This window comes from Octopus bimaculoides, chromosome 30 (assembly GCF_046866305.1).
Source record: "Octopus bimaculoides isolate indiv1 chromosome 30, ASM4686630v1, whole genome shotgun sequence".
Classification (NCBI taxonomy): Eukaryota; Metazoa; Mollusca; class Cephalopoda; order Octopoda; family Octopodidae; genus Octopus; species Octopus bimaculoides.
In genome coordinates this window covers 15,380,579-15,403,575 of record NC_142957.1, presented here as the reverse complement: position 1 = coordinate 15,403,575, position 22,997 = coordinate 15,380,579, and the positions used below count along the sequence as shown (strand labels likewise).

Genomic DNA, 22,997 nt, shown 5'->3' with positions numbered 1-22,997 from the left:
CAGCATCGGTTGTCAAGCAATGCTGGTGGGGACAAGCAGACACAAACACACACACACACACACATATATATATGTACGACGGGCTTCTTCCAGTTTCTGTCTACCAAATCCACTCACAAGGCTTTGGTTGTCTGGAGGCTATAGTAGAAGACACTTGCCCAAGGTACCACGCAGTGGGACTGAACCCGGAACCATGTGGTTGGTAAGCAAGCTACTTACCACACAGCCACTCCTGCGCCTATGCTTGTTTACAACTTTATCTGTCTGTAACCTTCGTGCCTCTGTGTGGTGTCTGTCTGCCTGTGTAGGTATGTGTGTTTCTGCCTTGTTTGTATGTATGTGTATGTTTTACCTATCTTGTGTGTGTGTGTGTGTGTGTGTATTTCAGTATACATGTTTGTGTTAGGTGTTTCCTTGTACGTGTTACCTGCTTACATGTGTGTGTGTGTGTATGTGAGTTACCTGCCTGCCTTTGTGCGTATGTGTGTGTTTGTACCTATGCATATTACCTTCCCACATGTGTGTGTGTGCGTGTGCTACCAATGCACATGTGTGGATGTGGATGTTTGTCTCTTATACACCTGTATGTGTAACATGCTACCTGCTATGTGTGTGTTTCTTCGTCTTCATATTTGTGTGTGTGTGTTACCTTCATTTGTTTTTGCCTGTATCTGTGTGTGTGTGTGTGTGTGTATATATATATACATATAACTTCATACTTGTCTTTGTATATCTATATTTCTGTGTGTGTGTGTGTGTTTGTGTGTGTTTATCTACATTCTAATGAGCATATGTGTGTATTACCTGCTTACATCTGTGCGTATGTGTGTGTACTTGTGTGTGTTTACTTGCCTTCCTATCAGTATGTTTGTGTGGTTACCTGTGTTCTAATTAGTGTGTGTGTGTGTGTTTGCATGTATGTGTTTACCTTTCTTCATACCTGTGTGTGTCTATGTCTTGTATATGTACTTACCTGCCCACATATGTGGTGTATATTACCTGTCTTCATACCTATGTGTTTGTGTCTACCTGCCTTCATACCCATGTGTGTCTACCTTCCTTCATACCCGTGTGTGTCTACCTTCCTTCATACCTGTGTGTGTGTGTATTACCTTCATATCTATATTTGTTGTTTCCCTACCTTCATAATCTATATGCATATGTTTACCTGCCTTCATGTGTGTGTGTGTCTGTCTGTGTCTTGTATATGCACTTACCTGTCCACATATGTAGTGTGTATATTACCTGCCTTCATACCTCTGTGTGTGTGTGTGTTACCTCATATCTGTGTTTGTTTTTTTCCCAGCCTCCTCATGATCTATATGCATATGTTTACCTGCCTTCATGTGTGTGTGTGTCTGTCTGTGTCTTGTATATGCACTTACCTGTCCACATATGTAGTGTGTATATTACCTGCCTTCATACCTCTGTGTGTGTGTGTGTTACCTCATATCTGTGTTTGTTTTTTTCCCAGCCTCCTCATGATCTATATGCATATGTTTACCTGCCTTCATGTGTGTGTGTGTCTGTCTGTGTCTTGTATATGCACTTACCTGTCCACATATGTAGTGTGTATATTACCTGCCTTCATACCTCTGTGTGTGTGTGTGTTACCTCATATCTGTGTTTGTTTTTTTCCCAGCCTCCTCATGATCTATATGCATATGTTTACCTGCCTTCATGTGTGTGTGTGTCTGTCTGTGTCTTGTATATGCACTTACCTGTCCACATATGTAGTGTGTATATTACCTGCCTTCATACCTCTGTGTGTGTGTGTGTTACCTCATATCTGTGTTTGTTTTTTTCCCAGCCTCCTCATGATCTATATGCATATGTTTACCTGCCTTCATGTGTGTGTGTGTCTGTCTGTGTCTTGTATATGCACTTACCTGTCCACATATGTAGTGTGTATATTACCTGCCTTCATACCTCTGTGTGTGTGTGTGTTACCTCATATCTGTGTTTGTTTTTTTCCCAGCCTCCTCATGATCTATATGCATATGTTTACCTGCCTTCATGTGTGTGTGTGTCTGTCTGTGTCTTGTATATGCACTTACCTGTCCACATATGTAGTGTGTATATTACCTGCCTTCATACCTCTGTGTGTGTGTGTGTTACCTCATATCTGTGTTTGTTTTTTTCCCAGCCTCCTCATGATCTATATGCATATGTTTACCTGCCTTCATGTGTGTGTGTGTGTGTGTTACCCATCTTATTTATGTCTGTATATTCGTGTTCATGTGTGTGTATATGTCTTTACCTGTTTTCATACCTCTGTATGTGTCTATGCCATCATGTCTGTGTATATGTAGGATTGTCTGCTCAGTTGCAGCCATTAAAATCAGAAGACAGTCAAATTCTTTGTGTGTGTGTGTGTGTGTGTGTGTCTGTATATATATATATATATGTGTGTGTGTGTGTGTGTGTATCTTTCACCAACTGTAATAATATTCACAATAAACACTCTAACACATCATCAACAGCCACTCCTCCGCCACCACCATCAACCCTCACCATCTCTTTCAAAAATGGTTACCATGACAGACTGCCGTATCTCCCCCACCCCCACCGCCACCACCATCCTCTCCAGTCTTAGCTGGTTTCTTAATTGCAACAAGCATTCCATTTATCTTTGCCTTTTTTTTCTTCTTTTTCTTTTTTTTTTTATTCTTAAATTTGCTGCTTTTATTCTTGTTGTCATCGTCATCGATGTTTGTGTTTTAGTTTAATTAATATTTGGTTTTAATAAATGCATCTAATTAACTGATTGTTTATTGTTTGTTTAGGTTCAATTTCAATTTCATTTCTCTTGTGTTGTTTGCTGTGGAAGATGCATGTCGTGTCTCCGCTGTGTAGGGGTCTCATCCCCGCCCTTTTTTTTTATTATTATTATATCCCTCCCATTGAAGAATAGGGCCGGTTCCCATGGACCTCTCCAGTCCCTTTTGGATTACGATGGCAGAGACTGGGTATTCTTGGTTGACATTGCAATGACATGCATTTTTTAATTTCGGCAATGAATGTAGCAACTGGCTTTCTAGCATTGGAAATAATGGAAGTGTTCAGGTGGAATTCTTTCATACAATGTGTATAAAATGTCTATCTGGATATATATATGTGGATTGAGTAGTACTGCCCAGGTGTCAAAACCATAATGACATCCGTGGGGCAGCTGATGATGGAGGTACGTTGGATTGTTGGTATGGCTGTTTTTGAATATGTGGAATAGTATAACAACACATCCTTTTGTTATATAATGTCTATAAAATAACATGTTCTAGAGGTGACAAGCTCATAGAAGCTACGTCTGACTACTTCGAATAATCAACTTAGAGAAAACATGCCAAAGCTGGCATTGAAGCTTTTCACAGCCTTGCAGCTCACCTGTACCTAAAACAAAGGGAGAGGCAGGTGAGAGAAGAACATGTAGGTGTATTGGTTTGACACTCAGGAAAAAATGGAAAAGTCTTTGATGTTTCGAGCCTATGCTCTTTGGCAGAAAGGGATAAGAGGGGGAAAAAAACAATTTTTGAGATCAATGGTTCCACATGCTGAAAATCCATACCAGCATGGAAAACGGTCATTAAACGATGATGATGATGATGATCTTCAATAATTCATTGTTGACAATATCTTTTTGTAAAGATGTTGCATTGGTGTTTTTTTGGTTTGAATTATTTTTCAAATACCAAAAAGAATAGAGTTTTTTTTTTTTAGTTTGCACAGCAGTTGACTGTGACAGAGCGAAATTCCAATAACTTGATTCAGCGCAAAATTGTAAAATCAGAAGCATACATTTTGGAGATCCATCGAAGTTATTCCTCTAAAATTCTTGTAGAACGATGGATCTCCGCCCCGCTGGAAAAATATTAAAAAAAAAAAAAAAGAAAAAGGAAAAGAAGCTTAGATATTAAACAGAACGCAGTGAATGAAAGATGTAAGAGAGGGAGGTGTGTGTTGTGTGTGAAGTGAGACAAAAGTGGTGAGTTGCTGTACGAGGTGGACATCTCCTCAACCCATTTCTTTCTTTTCATGATATTAATTGATTGAAGGAGAGGTTTCCTTCTGGCTGCTCGTCCATAACACCCAAGCTTATGCAGATATGTAACACACGTTCTTGGACTAACTTCTAGCTGTTTTGCAATATCAGAAGCCTTTGAATGGGGCTCGTTTTCCACAATTCTCTTCAAACACCACCATCATCATCACCACCACCACCACCACCATCACCACCACCATCATCATCATCATCACCACCACCACCACCATCATCATCATCATCACCATCATCATCATCACCACCACCATCATCACCACCACCACCATAACCATCATCACCACCACCATCATCATCATCACCATCATCATCACCACCACCATCATCACCATCATCATCATCATCACCACCATCATCATCATCACCATCATCATCATCATCACCACCACCACCACCATCATCACCACCACCACCATCATCACCATCATCATCACCACCACCACCATCATCATCATCATCATCACCACTACCACCACCACCACCTACAATACCACCATATTCACCACCACCACCATCATCACCACCACCACCATCATCATCATCATCATCATCATCACCACCACCACCACCGTCATCACCACCATCATCATCATCACCACCACCACCACCATCATCATCACCACCACCACCATCATCATCATCATCATCATCACCATCATCACCACCACCACCACCATATACACAATCATTACAATATGTAGGTCAGTGTCGTCAGTCTACTTTTCTAGCCCCAGTCTCCCTCCACAGAGGATGAGTCACAAGTTTTTAATCCAAGCCACCACCACCACCACTCTCTCTCACACACACACACACACACACACACACACACTCTCTCTTCCTCTCCCTTCTCTCTGTCTCTTTCTCTTGGACCACCTCCACCACCACTCTCTCTTCCATCCTCTCTCTCTCTCTGTCTCTCACTCAATACCTCCAACTCCCACTATCTCTAAACACTACCACCACCGCCATCAGTCAATACCTCCTACTCTCATCCTCACCTCTAACTCCTACCATCACTAAACATCACCACCTTTAGTCAATACATCCTACATCAACCACCACCCTTGCCACCCTCGTCTCTGTCAGCCTGCTAAAAATGATAACCAAATTTCCCTCACATCTCACCCTGCCTTTATTACATTGGGTGTTGTCCAGCTGTGCCACTCCGGTCTTTCAACCTGCTAAAAATAGCAGCTGAATCTCCCTCAAATTTTCACTGTTTACACATTGGGTAATAGCCAGCTGGAATATCATTGATCATAGCTCTGCCTCATCAGGGTTGACCTAGGGCTAAATAACGACAAAGCCACTGTCATGATAATGATAATTTGAATATGGAAAGGAGAAGTCAAGTTGACATTACAATTGTTTCCATAAACAGACGATATTTTTCTGCCATGTATCATACATTGTTATGCAATCCATACAGTGTTATGTATTCCTGTAGTCCATTCACTTCGTCAGATGTCATTTGAAGGCACGATCATGCCTACATATACAGATATATAAACTGGCATGATTTATGTGTGTGTGTGTGTGTGTGTATATATATATATATATATATATATAATCATAAATATACAGGGATTAGCTTGAGTTGCTTCTCTAACATACTGAAAATTTAGAAATAGCAGTCAAAGAACTACTGATTCCAAACTACAAATTATTAATTTTATTACTAATTGATGATTCCCTGCCCTATATCTGTATATATATATATATATATACATGTAACTACATGTGGATTGTTGGCGATTTTTTTCTTTTTCCTCTGTCTTCTTTTTCTCTTGGACTTTCCTCTGTCTCCTGTTTCTGAAGAAGAGCTTTGCTCGAAACGTAAAACACCCTTTCTTTCCTTCCCTGAGTGTCTGCTAATATTTTGCATGTACCATGTCCTTGTGTTGTTGTTTTTTTCTTGTGTTTTTCCTTCATTTTTTTTTATTAATTAGATAGATAGCTAGCTATATGATACAAACAAGGTGATATTTTTTCGAATACACCAGAAATAACTGGTAACATTACCCTTACAAGGCAGAAAAATTTGTCAACGGCTGTTTGTTGGCAAAACACCTGGTCGAGTCTGGGACTTCAACCCACAAACTACAGTTAACGCACTCACTGAACTATTGAATGATGGTGACGCTTCAACATCAAACTCCACCAACATCTTCAGTTCCACCACCGTCACATCTGCATCAACAGACCCCTCGTCTGCACACACCCTTGTCTGCATCAACAACAACCCCCCCCCCCTCCCCGCCCATCTGCACCACCCTCGTCTGTACCCCCACCCTCTCCTCGTCTGTATCTCACCCACCCTCGTCTACATCACCGCCGCCACCACCACCGCCTCTCGTCGACAATCCTTCCCCCCCTCGTTAGCACTCTCGCCCCCCCCCCCATCAACACTACCAATACCACCACCACCACCACCACACTAATAACTCCTACGTTCCAACTGAAATGGGTTAATTTGAACTCATTAACCACAGAAAGATAATTGGAGAGGGAGAGAGAGAGAGCAATAGACAAAGAGGAAGAGATGGGGAGAGGGAGAGAGAGAGAGGAAGAAGCGAGGAGAGGAAGAGAGACCCATCATCTAATGAATCACTCTCCCCATCACCACCACCACCGCCATCTCCATCCACTCTCTCCTGGCACTCCCTCAGCATCTCTCCTCTCACTACTTCTTCCTTCTCTTGAGGCTTGTCTCAGCATTAATATTATTGGTTATTAGGAAGGTGCGCGGCTCAAGCTGGCAGAAACGGTAGCACACCGGGCGAAATGCTTAGCGGTATTTCGTCTGCCGTTACGTTCTGAGTTCAAATTCCGCCGAGGTCGACTTTGTCTTTCGTCCTTTCGGGGGGGGGGGGTCGATAAATTAAGTACCAGTTACTCACTGGGGTCGATGTAATCGACTTAATCTCTTTGTCTGTCCTTGTTTGTCCCCTCTATGTTTAGCCCCCTTGTGGGCAGTAAAGAAATAAGAATCGTTAGTGCAGCGGGCAAAATGCTTAGCAGAATTTCGTGCGACTTAGCGTTTTAAATTCAAAATCCGCCTGGGTTGACATAGACTTTCATAATTCCGAGGGTCAATAAGATAGGTACCAGTTGAGCACTGGGGGGTCGATGTAATCAACTTAACTGCTCCTGAGTATAAGTCTGAAAACTGGGTCCCTCTGCCTAGCCAGTGTGACAGAGTAGGGTCATCAAACCAGTATGATCTGAAGCTCAAATCCATGGCCTCCACATCAGATTGTTGTTGGTGAAGAGAACGTGCTGAGGCCTTCGTCCTCCACCAGCACTTAACAATTGGTGTTGGTTTATTTCCTTCCCTGTAACTTAGCAGTTAGTCAAAAGCGATCAACAGAATAACCACCAGGCGCAGCACTTCCTAAAGCTAGGGCCCTTCAAGCTTCCTACAACGAGAGTCTGCTTTCCTTCCTAAAAGCAAGACCTTCCTGTTCTCCTTCCTGAGGTTAGGGCTTTCTCATTTTACAAACGTAAGCCCTCTCTTCTCTGTCCCTACCTCGTGAGGAAGACAGGACAGGCAAAGTAGAAAGGCGAGCGGAAATTTGAAATCATTTAATACAAGATGTAAGGGTGTGAAAGTGTCTGCCACATCACTAATAACCTGTTTCTGTGATTTTCATTACACTATTAGTCGCATAAACACACACGCACACATGTATAAGTACGCATATATTTGATGTCACGGGTGACTGGGTCTGATAATTCAGACTGTATCAGCCCGTCTTCGAAACGCCTGATTACACTTCAATTGACTTGCATCTGTCTACTTTCATAAAAGCTAACCAATGCGCTAAACAGGCCAGGAAATGTATTGTCGCTACCATTCAAACAGCAAGAGTATTTAGGTTAATAATTATGATTATCTGCACAAGCATGACTGCATGGTAAGATATCTGCTTCCCAACAAGATGGGTCTTGGGTTCACTCCCACTGCGTGGCACTTTGGGCAAATGTCTTCTACTATAGCCCTGGGCCAACCAATATCTTGTGAATGGATTTCGTAGATGGAAACTGAAAAACGCTCATCATCATTTAATGTCTGTCTACCATGCTGGCATGGGTTGGACCGTTTGACAGATGTTGGTCACATGAAGAGCTACCCGGGCTCCTTGTCTGCTTTGGCATGGTTTCTATGGCTGGATGCCCTTCCTAATGCCAACCACTTCACACAGTGTACGAGGTGCATTTGCACAGCACCAGTACAGGTCGTTTTTGCATGACACAGGCACTCACAAGCTCACAAGATTAGGAACGCTCAGCCAAAAAAGGATGCAAGACAACCACAATTTTACTTAGCTTCACAAGTCTTCCCAACCACAGCAAACAGCCCTGAGTCTTGGTCCCCTGCCATCCCCTCTCTGAGGCCCAATTCCTGAAGGTCCTTCCACACCACTTCATATATACATATGTGAGAGACCCCTTCGGTCATCACTGACCATGGGATTGCACCTAGAAAGGTACCCTCCCAGGCACAAGTCCGGACAAGGTTGTTTATGGAAGACCAGCAGTCGTCCATGCATACCGGCCTCCCTTATCTCTACGCTACCAGTGTTATCCAAGGGAAAGGCAAAGGGGCCGATTCAGCTTGGCACCTGTGACATCGCAACTCATTTCTACAGCTGAGTGTGAACTGGAGCAACGTGAAATAAAGTGTCTTGCTCAAGAACACAACACGCAGCCCGGTCCGGGATTCAAACTCACAACCTCACGATCGTAAGCTCGACTCTCTAACCACTGACCCATGCGCCTTCACATATACATATGTATGCATATATATGTATATATATCTATGTGTGTTTATATTATATCTATCCTCCATTACACCATGACAGCTGATGTTGGTTTGTTTATGTCCCCATGACTTAGCAGTTGGGGCCCTGTGTCAGTTCTGATTGAGCATTCATATAATCAAAGGCATTCCAGTTGTGACCATCCTGTCCTTTTTTTTATATATGTGCTGTTTATTTGCATGCTTTTTTTTTCTTTCTTCCTTTTCTAAAACCGTAGTGTGGTTTAACAGAAACTTAATTGCTATTTCTAGCACGTTGTACAACCACGCACAGGCTCCCCCTTTGTTGCTCCAGGTGGTTATGGTGGTGGTGGTGTAGGCGTGTAGGAATTATGTGGACGTTGTGGTGGTGGTGGTTGTGGTGGATGGCAGTGGTGGTCTGAAGAGAGGGTACTGGTGGTAGTTTCATGGGGTGAGAACTGTTTTGCGTTAATCCCTTCGAAGCCTTTGTAGGGAGGTCTGGAAGAGGAGCGGTGGTGGTGGTGGTGGTAGTGGTGGCGCAGCAGCAATGGCGGTGGTGGTGGTGGCTGTGGTGGTATTTATTGTAGCCTTAATTAACATGATAATCCCCCTTCATATTTAGCAACAAGGTTGAGATGTGGTCTGGGTGGTAGTACTTGTGCCGGTGGTGGTGGTAGTTGTCGTGGTTGTGGTGATGTCAATGTCATGGCGGTAGTGTTAGTTGTCCATATATTGGTCTCTTCATTTTTAGCGCAAGGCCTGCAACTCCGTGGAAGGGTATAAGCTGATTACATCGACCCCTCTCTCCTGCAGTGCTTAACTGGTACTCATTTGTGTGTGGTGGTTGTCGAGGGGTGAGGGGGGGGGGTGGAGTCACCCCCCACCTCTCCCCTCCTCCTCCTCATGTTGTCTAACTGTTGCTTCTTAAAGAATCCATTCTCACTTGTCTTTCTGGTAAATTCTTGTGGGGTACATACATGCATATATACATACATATGCATGCATACATATGTGTCTGCATATATACATACATGTACACACACACATACATACACATATATACACACATATCTTAGCTGCTTACAAGCAAAGCCATTGCTAGGAAGATATATATATATATATATATATATATATATATATATATATATATATATGTATGTATGTATATGTATATATATATATATGTATGTATGTATATGTATATATATATATGTATGTATGTATATGTATATATATATATGTATGTATGTATATGTATATATATATATATGTATGTATGTATATGTATATATATATATGTATGTATGTATATGTATATATATATATATATGTATGTATGTATATGTATATATATATATATGTATGTATGTATATGTATATATATATATGTATGTATGTATATGTATATATATATGTATGTATGTATATGTATATATATATATATGTGTATGTATTTGTATATATATATATATATGTATGTATATGTATGTATATATATATATATGTGTGTGTGTGTGCCTGTGTGTGTGTTTGCTCTGTCTCCTAACAGAACCATCACCACCACCACTAACACCACCAGTCTTCTGCTCCTCCTTCTCCTCCTCCTCCTCCCCACCCCAGTCCTCCACCATCTAGTGAATGTCTGTTGGTGACACCTGGCAAATATAATCCTTTTTTAACTTTCTAATTCACAATCAGGGTAGGTTCTGTGCATGTGTGTGTGTGTGCGCGTCCGCGTCTGTGTGTCTTGTCTGAAGAAAAGAAAAAAGAAGAAAAACAACAAAACAAACAGCATGTGGGATGTGTGTGTGAACCTGAGACTAGACAGGCAGACAAGGCATCCCCACCACCATAGTTGTTAGTGGTGGCTGTGGAGCTGGTTGTGGGGGTGGGGGGGGCAGAAGAAACCTTCCTTGCCCTCTTCCCCCTCGCCTCCTCTTCCCACCAACCTGCTCACCCACCCACCCGCCCAGCCAGGTTTCCTTATCTACCCTGGTTGACATTTTGGAAGATCAGAGACATTCCATTTCTCCTCCTCCTCCTCCTCCCTTCTGTAATATAGATGAACTGATCAAGAGAGGGGGATAGACTGGGTTGGCGGGGGTGGGGCGGCGGTGTCTGCTTAGTCAAATAGGAGCATGGGGTAGAGGGGCGAAGTGGTGGTGGTGGTTCTGTGATTTGTGTTTGATCATAAATGAATGCTACCCAGTTAGGTGTAGGGGTGGCATCAAAGAAGATCATCATCATAATTTGCCACAAGGGCAGCGGTTTGAGGGGAGGGCCCCCCCCCCCCCCCGAGTAGATTACATCAATCCCCAGTGTTCAGCTGGTACTCATTTCACTGGTGGAATTTGAACTCAGAACGTTGTTGTTGGCACTCCATCGCTTACGATGTCGAGGGTTCCAGTTGATCCGATCAACGGAACAGCCTGCTCGTGAAATTAAACATGCAAGTGGCTGAGCACTCCACAGACACGTGTACCCTTAACGTAGTTCTCGGGGATATTCAGCGTGACACAGAGTGTGACAAGGCTGGCTCCTTTGAATTACAGGTACAACAGAAACAGGAAGAAAGAGTGAGAGAAAGTTGTGGTGAAAGAGTATGATGCAGTACCAGGCAGTGGCTCTCATGGCTTCTGGTCTTAACTGATTGGAAGTGTTATCATGTACATTGTTTTGTCTTGGTATAAAAAGATGGGTTACAGCAAATATTCTGCTCAATTCCACAGATTTGCTAATGCCCGGATGCAGTACCAGGCAGTGGCTCTCATGGCTTCTGATCTTAACTGATTGGAAGTGTTATCATGTACATTGTTTTGTCTTGGTATGAAAGATGGACTACAGCAAATATTCTGCTCAGTACCACAGATTTGCTAATGCCCTGATGCAGTACCAGGCAGTGGCTCTCATGGCTTCTGGTCTTAACTGATTGGAAGTGTTATCATGTACAGTGTTTTGTTTTGGCATGAAAGATGGGCTACAGCAAATATTCTGCTCAATATCACAGATTTGCTAATGCCCTGATGCAGTACCAGGCAATGGCTCTCATGGCTTCTCATCTTAACTGATTGGAAGTGTTATCATGTACATTGTTTTGTCTTGGTATAAAAAGATGGGTTACAGCAAATATTCTGCTCAATTCCACAGATTTGCTAATGCCCGGATGCAGTACCAGGCAGTGGCTCTCATGGCTTCTCATCTTAACTGATTGGAAGTGTTATCATGTACATTGTTTTGTCTTGGTATAAAAAGATGGGTTACAGCAAATATTCTGCTCAATTCCACAGATTTGCTAATGCCCGGATGCAGTACCAGGCAGTGGCTCTCAGGGAGCTGGTCTTAACTGATTGGAAGTATTATCATGTACATTGTTTTGTCTTGCTATAAAAGATGGGTTACAGCAAATATTCTGCTCAATACCACAGATTTGCTTGTCAGTTGTTTGACCTTAACCAGTTGAGCATGTCCCTTGGTGGCTGACAATATGTGCATCTCTGATCAGGAGCAGGAGTAGTTGGGGAGCATCATAGCCGTATGTTGAGAAGAATTGTTTGGGGTTTGGATAATTCACCTCTGGAAACGTGGGTGTTTCATTCAACATCCTTAAACAACCCTTATTCAGGGACCTTTTGAGTGGGCGGTACTGGCAACGGCCACGCTCGAAATGGTGTATTTTACGTGCCACCTGCACAGGAGCCAGTCCAGCGGCACTGGCAACGATCTCGCTCGAATGTCTTACTCCACTCTTCCCCCCCAGAAATTAATGGACTTGTGCCAAAATTTAAAACCAATGTGTGTGTGTGTGTGTGTACAGAGAGAGAAATATCTTAGATGTAGTCTCCCCCCTCTTCCCCATGCCTCCCGCCTTCTCTGTTCTTTCATGTTCCTTGTCCTTCTCCTCTTCCACCCCCACCCCTCCCATCTCTGCCAGTCTTTTTCATTAATTAATGTAAATATTAAGAGAAGTCCCAATTACAGAGCAAGGGACATTCCTTTCTGTAACCATTTTTTGAATTTCACAGGGAATGGGGTGGGGTGGGGGTGGGGTTCGTTGTGTGTCTTTGATCTGTTTAAGTGTGTTCGTGTGTGTGTGTGTGCGTGCGTGTGCGTAAATAGCCTCTGATATGGTGATGAGCTGACTGTATCTGTGTGCGTGTCCATCTTTGTGTTTCTGTATGTCGTGTGTGTGTGTGGAGGAGAGAGAGAGAGAGAAATTGTGTGCGAGGGTGGGGGAGCAGGAGAGAAAGTGTGTGTATGTGTGTGGAGAGAGACTGTGTGTGTGTGTGTGTCTGTGACAGAGAGAGAGAGAGAGAGAGAGACTGTATATGAGGGAGAGGGAGAGGAAAAACTGCATATGAGAGCAAGACACACAGAAAGACCAACACAGATGTCTGTGTGTGTGTGTGTGTGTGTTGGTCTTCTTGCTTTCCTTGTGGAAGTTGAACCTGTACTTGTGTCTTAAAATCTCTATATGCGAAGCAATATAAGCTTAGATCTTGGTCAATTCCTTGATTGGTTGCTTATGGAAAGACTTCATTTGTCTGCATGTGGTTTAGTATCTTTACTTCATAAATTTTGCCATAAAGGCATTACATAAAGGGGAGAAACAAAGACAAACAGACATAAAGAAGCTGTAGTTTAGTATCTTATGACTGGAACAAGTAAAAGATTATCAAGTCCGTCACTGCCTGGGTTTCATTGCTTCCCACCTCCATTCAGCCTTGGGCTGCATCTTGAGATAGCTTGTATTTTGCTTTCATGCAGTTCATTTTAGGGCTTACCGCTGAGCTATGGGCATTCAACTCTGTCATTTTGGGCTGTAGCTGGTCTGTGGTTTTGGTCACAAGTAGAATGTCATCTGCAAATAGTGGTGTGTTAGTAGCTCACGGTCGATGTTCGTGCCATTTGTCCAGTCAGTGTCTCCGATGACCATTTCTAGAGATGTGGTGAAGAGCTTTGAAGAGATGACATCTCCTTGTCTGCCACCCTTGCCAGTTGGAACTTCTACTGATGGTAATTGCAAAGCTGTGTCTGTGGTGCATCTACAATTTGCACCACTGTGCAGTTTGGTGTATTGCACATCTACTCCTTGCACTTTCAGAGATTTCAACTCTGCACTGATTTCAACACTGTCGAAGGCCTTTTATAGTCATTCAAAAATAACACACATCGTTAATTACATTTTCTAAGCTCGTTAAATAATTGAATCCTTAACTTACTTAATTAACTGAACCTCAGCTTAACCATTCTTTTCTAATGTTCTTTTTTCTGTGTTCTTACCTTGCAGGTCCTGGCACCAAGTTCTGATATTGGTTTCACAGTTGAACAGATACTATTTAACAAGACAGGACAATATTTGGCAATATGGGGTCAGGTCGGCATATCTATCATGCAAATGCCACAGCAAAGTGGCAAAAATGCAATGTATGGTGGAGGAAAGCACAACCTAGTGGTTCGGTAAGTAATTCAGAAAAAGAGAAAAGGAGAGACGATATCTCCTTGTTTGACATCCTTGCCAATTGTAAGAGGGAGAGAGAGAAAGGCTCTTCTGATTGTAGTCGTACTTCTACCCACTCTGACTTAGGACTTCTCAGACTGTGGAAACTAGTGTCCCCTAACAAAAATATTTGTGACTTTTTTTTCCATTGTTGGTTTCTGTAGCACAATTATTCCTCTTTCTTTCTTAGAGAACAGATTAGATTTTGCAGCCATATAAATTCTCCTTTTTTTCACTCTTTTGATGCCAACCCACCTGAGACAACCCCTCCTGGTTCTCTGATACAAGCTTCCTGTTTTTAAAATGACCTCAGTTAAAACCTTCCATCAAAATTTAATGCTAATTTATGTTCCTAACACCAGATTAATTATTCCCAAAATCAATTGAAGCAAAGACAGTGTTTTTCAAAAGAAATATCTCTAGTTGTATGATTTAACTTCCAGATCTTTCGATCATATTTGTCTTAAACCATTTTTGCTACAAAGCCATTTGAGACTGCTCCTGGTTCTCTGGAAGAATCTTCCTGTTTTATGTTCAAACTCTCGAAATCTGGCCTGTTATACCTGTTATACAAGGCTATGGTCAGCCCAAGGTTATAGTACAGGACACTTGCCCAAGGTACCACGCATATATATATATATATATATATATATATACATATATATATATATATATATATATATATATATATATATATATATATATATATATATATGTATGTATGTGTGTGTATATATATATATATATATATATATATATATATATATATATATATATATATGTATGTGTGTATATATATATATATATATATATACATGTATGTGTATATATATATATATATATATAAGTGTATATATGTATGCGTGTATATATATATATATATATATATATATATATATATGTATATATATATATATATATATATGTATGTATATATATATATATATATATATATATATATATATGTATATATATTCATACACACACACATACACATGTGTCTATACATATATGTAGATATACCCAAAGAATTATTTCGAAATGGGATTGGCAATTCACAAAGATATTTTAAATAATGTCTTTTTCACCTCTACCATCACCGCCACCACCACGACCACCACCATTCACACCCTCACAAACAATAACAGGCTTGTTACAACAACAGCAACAACAACAGGATATAATTATTGCTTTGGTTAGTTTTGAAAGCTGATCCAGGATGTCCTTTTGAATAAATAGTATCAACATTTAGAGAGAAAAAGAGTGAGAGAGGGCGTGTGTGTACACACTCATATATATATATATATATATATATATATATATATATATAGAGAGAGAGAGAGAGAGAGAGAGAGAGAGAGAGAGATGCAGGCATGGCTGTGTGGTAAGGAGTTTTCTTCCCAACCACATGGTTCTGGGTTCAATCCCACTACTTGGCACCTAAGTAGCTTGCGTCACCTCACCCTTACCTCCAATATAAATGGGTCCCACCCCGCCATTCCATCAGAGACTTGTGGGGTGAGTGGGTGTGGCTGTGGGGATCGTTTCTAATTAATTATCTATCTTTATCAGCATTTCCCCATTTCAGCTGACAACATGGCCACCACTACAAACATCAACACATTCAGCCTCTTCTACTATTACTTGTACAGCTAAAACCCTCATCATCATCATCATCATCATCATCATCTACCATAGTACCTAACCCCACCCTTCACAACCTAACCTGCCTCCTCCTCCGCCACCACCCTCAATTTACCCCCTCCTTCCATCTCGGCTCATACACCTTCCCCTCCTCAACATTTTCCTGCTCCCTTCCAAACATCAGTGACCCACCCCTAAGAAAGGGAGAGAAAAAAACAGCATCTCACTCCACCCCCACCCCATCTGCTGTCCTAGCTTTATGACAAAAGAACTTTCTTCTGTCAACAGAATATCCGTTGATGTGATATCTTCCGAAATGTATATCACGGTGGTGCACCAGCATGACCGCAGCCACTTGGCTGAAACACATAAATAAATAAATATATATATATTGATGATGATATATATATATATATATATACACATTTACACCTGTATATATATATACATACACACATACACATATATATATATATATATATATATATATATATATATATATGCATGTGTGTGTGTGTATGTATATGCATATGTGTGTGTGTGTATATATATATAGGTATATATGTGTGTACATATATATGTGTGTGTGTATATGTATATGTATATATATGTATGTGTATATATATTTGTGTATATAAATATATGTATGTGTGTATATATATATGTGTGGATATATATAGATGTGTGTGTGTGTGTATATATATACATACAGATAAGTGTGTGTGTATATATATATATATATATATATATATATATATATATATATATATATATATATATACACATAGATATATGTGTATATAGATATATGTGTTTATATATATATATACAGATAGATATATGTGTATATATATATATATATACATATAGATATATGTGTATATATATTATATGTCTGTGTGTATGCCAAGCACTCCTACTTTGACAGAATTTAATCACTCATTTAATTTCTGTTGTCGCCATTATATTGTTTTCCTGGCCATAGAGAGAGACGGGGGGGGCGAGGGTGATGCTCGTGGGTGGGCGGGGTGGATGTTGTGATTGTTAGTGGTGTTAGTGGAGCAGGGTATTTATCATCAGACACCACCAACACCATAGCACTTCTGTGACTATAACAATTTAGATTAGGTGCCAAGAGCTACCGCAACAACACCACCAACAACAACAATAATAACAACAAAGAGCACAAAGGGAGACAATAATTTTGTTTGTTCCTTTCATGTGTGTGTGTCTGTGAATGTTTTGTTCACGTGGCTGTGTGGTAAGAAGCTTGCCTCCCAACCACATGGTTCGGTGTTCAGTCCCACTGCGTGGCACCTTGGACAAGTGTCTTCTACTATAGCCTCGGGCCGACCAAAGCCTTGTGAGTGGATTTGGTAGACGGAAACTGAAAGAAGCCCGTCGTATATATGTATATATATATATATGTGTGTGCTAAGAAGCTTGCTTCCCAACCACATGGTTCCAGGTTCAGTCCCACTGCGTGGCACCTTGGGCAAGTGTCTTCTACTATAGCCTCGGGCCGACCAAATCCTTGTGAGTAGATTTGGTAGACGGAAACTGAAAGAAGCCCGTCGTATATATGTATGTATATATATGTGTGTGTGCTAAGAAGCTTGAATCCCAACCACATGGTTCCAGGTTCAGTCCCACTGCGTGGCACCTTGGGCAAGTGTCTTCTACTATAGCCTCGGGCCAACCAAAGCCTTGTGAGTGGATTTGGTAGACGGAAACTGAAAGAAGCCCGTCGTATATATGTATATATATATATATATGTGTGTGCTAAGAAGCTTACTTCCCAACCACATGGTTCCAGGTTCAGTCCCACTGCGTGACACCTTGGGCGAGTGTCTTCTACTATAGCCTCGGGCCAACCAAATCCTTGTGAGTGGATTTGGTAGACAGAAACTGAAAGAAGCCCGTTGTATATATGTATATTTATGTGTGTGTTTGTATGTCTGTGTTTGTCACACCCAACATGGAAATATACATGTGGGATGGGAGACAGGTAGGTCAACTAATTATCAGTAATTCTTTAAAAGGGTCAATCGCATAAGAAGCTTACCAACTCCTTGTCTAAATGTTGCCAATAGCAACACAGTCCATCATCGCCCGTTTAGCTATTCTTAATTGTTTATTTGTAAATACGTTCAGAGTCTTTCATGCCTAGTCCAGAAAAATTATTGTTTTTTTTTTTTCCTCATTTTTTGCAGTACTTTTCCATTGGTTGAGCGACTGCTTGTGAGCCATGCAGACATCCGGCTTTTACAAGTAACCTGGCATCCTGGCAGCTATTACGATGGACATTTGGTGTTTCTTGCTCTGGACAATATACTCAGGTAAGATATTGTGGGTGGCGGTGCCAGCAGTTGCTGTCGTTATTGTCATCTCAAGGCCAATCTGAGTTCGGCAGAGTGATAGCCACAGACATTCCAGTTGGGACTATCCTGTCGTCCCCTCACACCCAGAAACTTAGTACCGTTACTTTGTTTTAGCTGTTACGGTTTCAACCATGCTTCAGCACCACACGTGTTTGTGTGTATGCAAAGATACAAACACACACACACACACACACACGTGTATATATGTCTGTGTGTGTAATATATGGAGACAATTACCAACATCTTGTGCGGTAGGCTTGATAATTGCCGAGAATCCTCAGCATGAAACCAATGGTAGCCTTGTTAACCCACAAATAAAGAATATTTATCCACCAATGCAGTGTCGAGCACTCATTCCCACAGGTTGATATTGGCATGTATGTATGTGTATATACAACAAGCAAAGTAGTACTAACAAGTAATATTTATATCCACGTCTACACAGCTGTTTCGTAGGAACCAGCATTACTACCATTTTTAGCTTGTTGTTGTTATTGTTATTATTATTATTATTATTATTATTTCTTCCACCAGGATCTGTGACATAAATGAACCAGACAAGATATTCCAGGAAATCTCTCTCAGCTCCTCAAATGTGTCTCCATCCATGCATTATTCTCTCTACTCTGTTGCCATTGGTGATGCGGCGGTCAGTTTTGACTTTGGTTCCATAACCGAACTGCCTTGTAAATCCCGGACAACCTCCAAGAAGACACGATTAGTTTGGCCAATCTACATTCTCCGTGGAAGCGGAGATGTCCTGCTCCTCTACAGTGACATTACATCCAAGTAAGCGTGCCATCTCTTTGATTTTTCTTTTCGGGGTGTACACCAGTTTGATCGTGGCCGTTGCCAGTACCGCCTGACTGGCCTTCGTAGGATTTTCGAGCGAGATCGTTGCCAGTGCCCTTGGACTGGCTCTTGTGCGGGTGGCACATAAAATACACCATTTTGAGCGTGGCCGTTGCCAGTATTGCCTGACTGGCCTTCGTGCGGGTGACACGTAAAAGCACCCACTACACTCACTGAGTGATTGGCGTTAGGAAGGGCATCCAGTCGTAGAATCTCTGCCAAATCAGATTGGAGCCTGGTGCAGCCTTCTGGTTTTACCAGTCCTCAGTCAAATCGTCCAACCCATGCTAGCATGGAAAGCGGACGTTAAACGACGATGATGATGTTTGCAGAAATTTTCTGCATACGTAGACAAAACGGTCCCCTTCTTTGTTCAAACCCTTCACAAACTGTTTCATTAACCCTGTCAAGTCAAGCCATGTTTCCATTACAGTGGGGAATAGTTTAAAAGTCATCTGTGATGGATTCCTGCTAAAGCAGGGATAAACGACTTTTGTAGAGAAAAGCTGATAAAAATACTAAAAAAATAGACAACTGATTGTGTTGATTTTTGTGGCCCAATGTGTTTGAGACTTATTGTTAATGGTGTCGCCAGAGCTGTTTCCTTTTGTTTCTAATTGCTAAAATAATGATTCTGTTATGAAACGAGTGTATAATGAAACCCCGGTACCTTGAGAAAATTATTGATGATATTTATTCTTTTACCCTTACGCAAACAATGAGAGTGATTCGGACAATGAAACTGGTAAAAAAAGATAAGAAATGTAGTGATTTGGGGGAACAGATATGGTAGCTGAGAGATAGACCTATTATTGTTATTCTCTTGAATGTGTTTGATTCTGTCCAATAGTTTGCCTTAAAATTATGGTAGTTGAGAGATAGGCCTATTATTTTTATTCTCCTAAATTTTGGTGGGATTCTGTCCAATAGTTTGCCTTAAAATTATGGTAGTTGAGAGATAGGCCTATTATTTTTATTCTCCTAAATTTTGGTGGGATTCTGTCCAATAGTTTGCCTTAAAATTATGGTAGTTGAGAGATAGGCCTATTATTTTTATTCTCCTAAATTTTGGTGGGATTCTGTCCAATAGTTTGCCTTAAAATTATGGTAGTTGAGAGATAGGCCTATTATTTTTATTCTCCTAAATTTTGGTGGGATTCTGTCCAATAGTTTGCCTTAAAATTATGGTAGTTGAGAGATAGGCCTATTATTTTTATTCTCCTAAATTTTGGTGGGATTCTGTCCAATAGTTTGCCTTAAAATTATAGTAGTTGAGAGATAGGCCTATTATTTTTATTCTCCTAAATTTTGGTGGGATTCTGTCCAATAGTTTGCCTTAAAATTATGGTAGTTTAGAGATAGGCCTATTATTTTTATTCTCCTAAATTTTGGTGGGATTCTGTCCAATAGTTTGCCTTAAAATTATGGTAGTTTAGAGATAGGCCTATTATTTTTATTCTCCTAAATTTTGGTGGGATTCTGTCCAATAGTTTGCCTTAAAATTATGGTAGTTGAGAGATAGGCCTATTATTTTTATTCTCCTAAATTTTGATGGGATTCTGTCCAATAGTTTGCCTTAAAATTATGGTAGTTGAGAGATAGGCCTATTATTTTTATTCTCCTAAATTTTGGTGGGATTCTGTCCAATAGTTTGCCTTAAAATTATGGTAGTTGAGAGATAGGCCTATTATTTTTATTCTCCTAAATTTTGGTGGGATTCTGTCCAATAGTTTGCCTTAAAATTATAGTAGTTGAGAGATAGGCCTATTATTTTTATTCTCCTAAATTTTGATGGGATTCTGTCCAATAGTTTGCCTTAAAATTATGGTAGTTGAGAGATAGGCCTATTATTTTTATTCTCCTAAATTTTGGTGCGATTCTGTCCAATAGTTTGCCTTAAAATTATGGTAGTTGAGAGATAGGCCTATTATTTTTATTCTCCTAAATTTTGGTGGGATTCTGTCCAATAGTTTGCCTTAAAATTATGGTAGTTGAGAGATAGGCCTATTATTTTTATTCTCCTAAATTTTGGTGGGATTCTGTCCAATAGTTTGCCTTAAAATTATGGTAGTTGAGAGATAGGCCTATTATTTTTATTCTCCTAAATTTTGGTGGGATTCTGTCCAATAGTTTGCCTTAAAATTATGGTAGTTGAGAGATAGGCCTATTATTTTTATTCTCCTAAATTTTGGTGGGATTCTGTCCAATAGTTTGCCTTAAAATTATGGTAGTTGAGAGATAGGCCTATTATTTTTATTCTCCTAAATTTTGGTGGGATTCTGTCCAATAGTTTGCCTTAAAATTATGGTAGTTGAGAGATAGGCCTATTATTTTTATTCTCCTAAATTTTGGTGGGATTCTGTCCAATAGTTTGCCTTAAAATTATGGTAGTTGAGAGATAGGCCTATTATTTTTATTCTCCTAAATTTTGGTGGGATTCTGTCCAATAGTTTGCCTTAAAATTATAGTAGTTGAGAGATAGGCCTATTATTTTTATTCTCCTAAATTTTGGTGGGATTCTGTCCAATAGTTTGCCTTAAAATTATGGTAGTTTAGAGATAGGCCTATTATTTTTATTCTCCTAAATTTTGGTGGGATTCTGTCCAATAGTTTGCCTTAAAATTATGGTAGTTTAGAGATAGGCCTATTATTTTTATTCTCCTAAATTTTGGTGGGATTCTGTCCAATAGTTTGCCTTAAAATTATGGTAGTTGAGAGATAGGCCTATTATTTTTATTCTCCTAAATTTTGATGGGATTCTGTCCAATAGTTTGCCTTAAAATTATGGTAGTTGAGAGATAGGCCTATTATTTTTATTCTCCTAAATTTTGGTGGGATTCTGTCCAATAGTTTGCCTTAAAATTATGGTAGTTGAGAGATAGGCCTATTATTTTTATTCTCCTAAATTTTGGTGGGATTCTGTCCAATAGTTTGCCTTAAAATTATAGTAGTTGAGAGATAGGCCTATTATTTTTATTCTCCTAAATTTTGATGGGATTCTGTCCAATAGTTTGCCTTAAAATTATGGTAGTTGAGAGATAGGCCTATTATTTTTATTCTCCTAAATTTTGGTGCGATTCTGTCCAATAGTTTGCCTTAAAATTATGGTAGTTGAGAGATAGGCCTATTATTTTTATTCTCCTAAATTTTGGTGGGATTCTGTCCAATAGTTTGCCTTAAAATTATGGTAGTTGAGAGATAGGCCTATTATTTTTATTCTCCTAAATTTTGGTGGGATTCTGTCCAATAGTTTGCCTTAAAATTATGGTAGTTGAGAGATAGGCCTATTATTTTTATTCTCCTAAATTTTGGTGGGATTCTGTCCAATAGTTTGCCTTAAAATTATGGTAGTTGAGAGATAGGCCTATTATTTTTATTCTCCTAAATTTTGGTGGGATTCTGTCCAATAGTTTGCCTTAAAATTATGGTAGTTGAGAGATAGGCCTATTATTTTTATTCTCCTAAATTTTGGTGGGATTCTGTCCAATAGTTTGCCTTAAAATTATGGTAGTTGAGAGATAGGCCTATTATTTTTATTCTCCTAAATTTTGGTGGGATTCTGTCCAATAGTTTGCCTTAAAATTATGGTAGTTGAGAGATAGGCCTATTATTTTTATTCTCCTAAATTTTGGTGGGATTCTGTCCAATAGTTTGCCTTAAAATTATGGTAGTTGAGAGATAGGCCTATTATTTTTATTCTCCTAAATTTTGGTGGGATTCTGTCCAATAGTTTGCCTTAAAATTATGGTAGTTGAGAGATAGGCCTATTATTTTTATTCTCCT

General features: G+C 40.1%; 1 protein-coding gene across 2 annotated transcripts in view; it reads left to right on the top strand.

Annotated features, from left to right (window-relative positions):
• LOC106876354 (nucleoporin 88) overlaps positions 1–22,997 on the top strand; it is a 70,607-nt gene that overhangs the window by 8,870 nt on the left and 38,740 nt on the right. For both annotated transcript variants that reach the window (XM_014924854.2, XM_014924853.3), the window contains exons 2-4: positions 14,128–14,297; positions 18,195–18,320; positions 18,897–19,151. In XM_014924854.2, the coding sequence (XP_014780340.1) occupies positions 14,128–14,297; positions 18,195–18,320; positions 18,897–19,151 (551 nt within the window). The remainder of the gene's footprint in view (positions 1–14,127; positions 14,298–18,194; positions 18,321–18,896; positions 19,152–22,997) is intronic.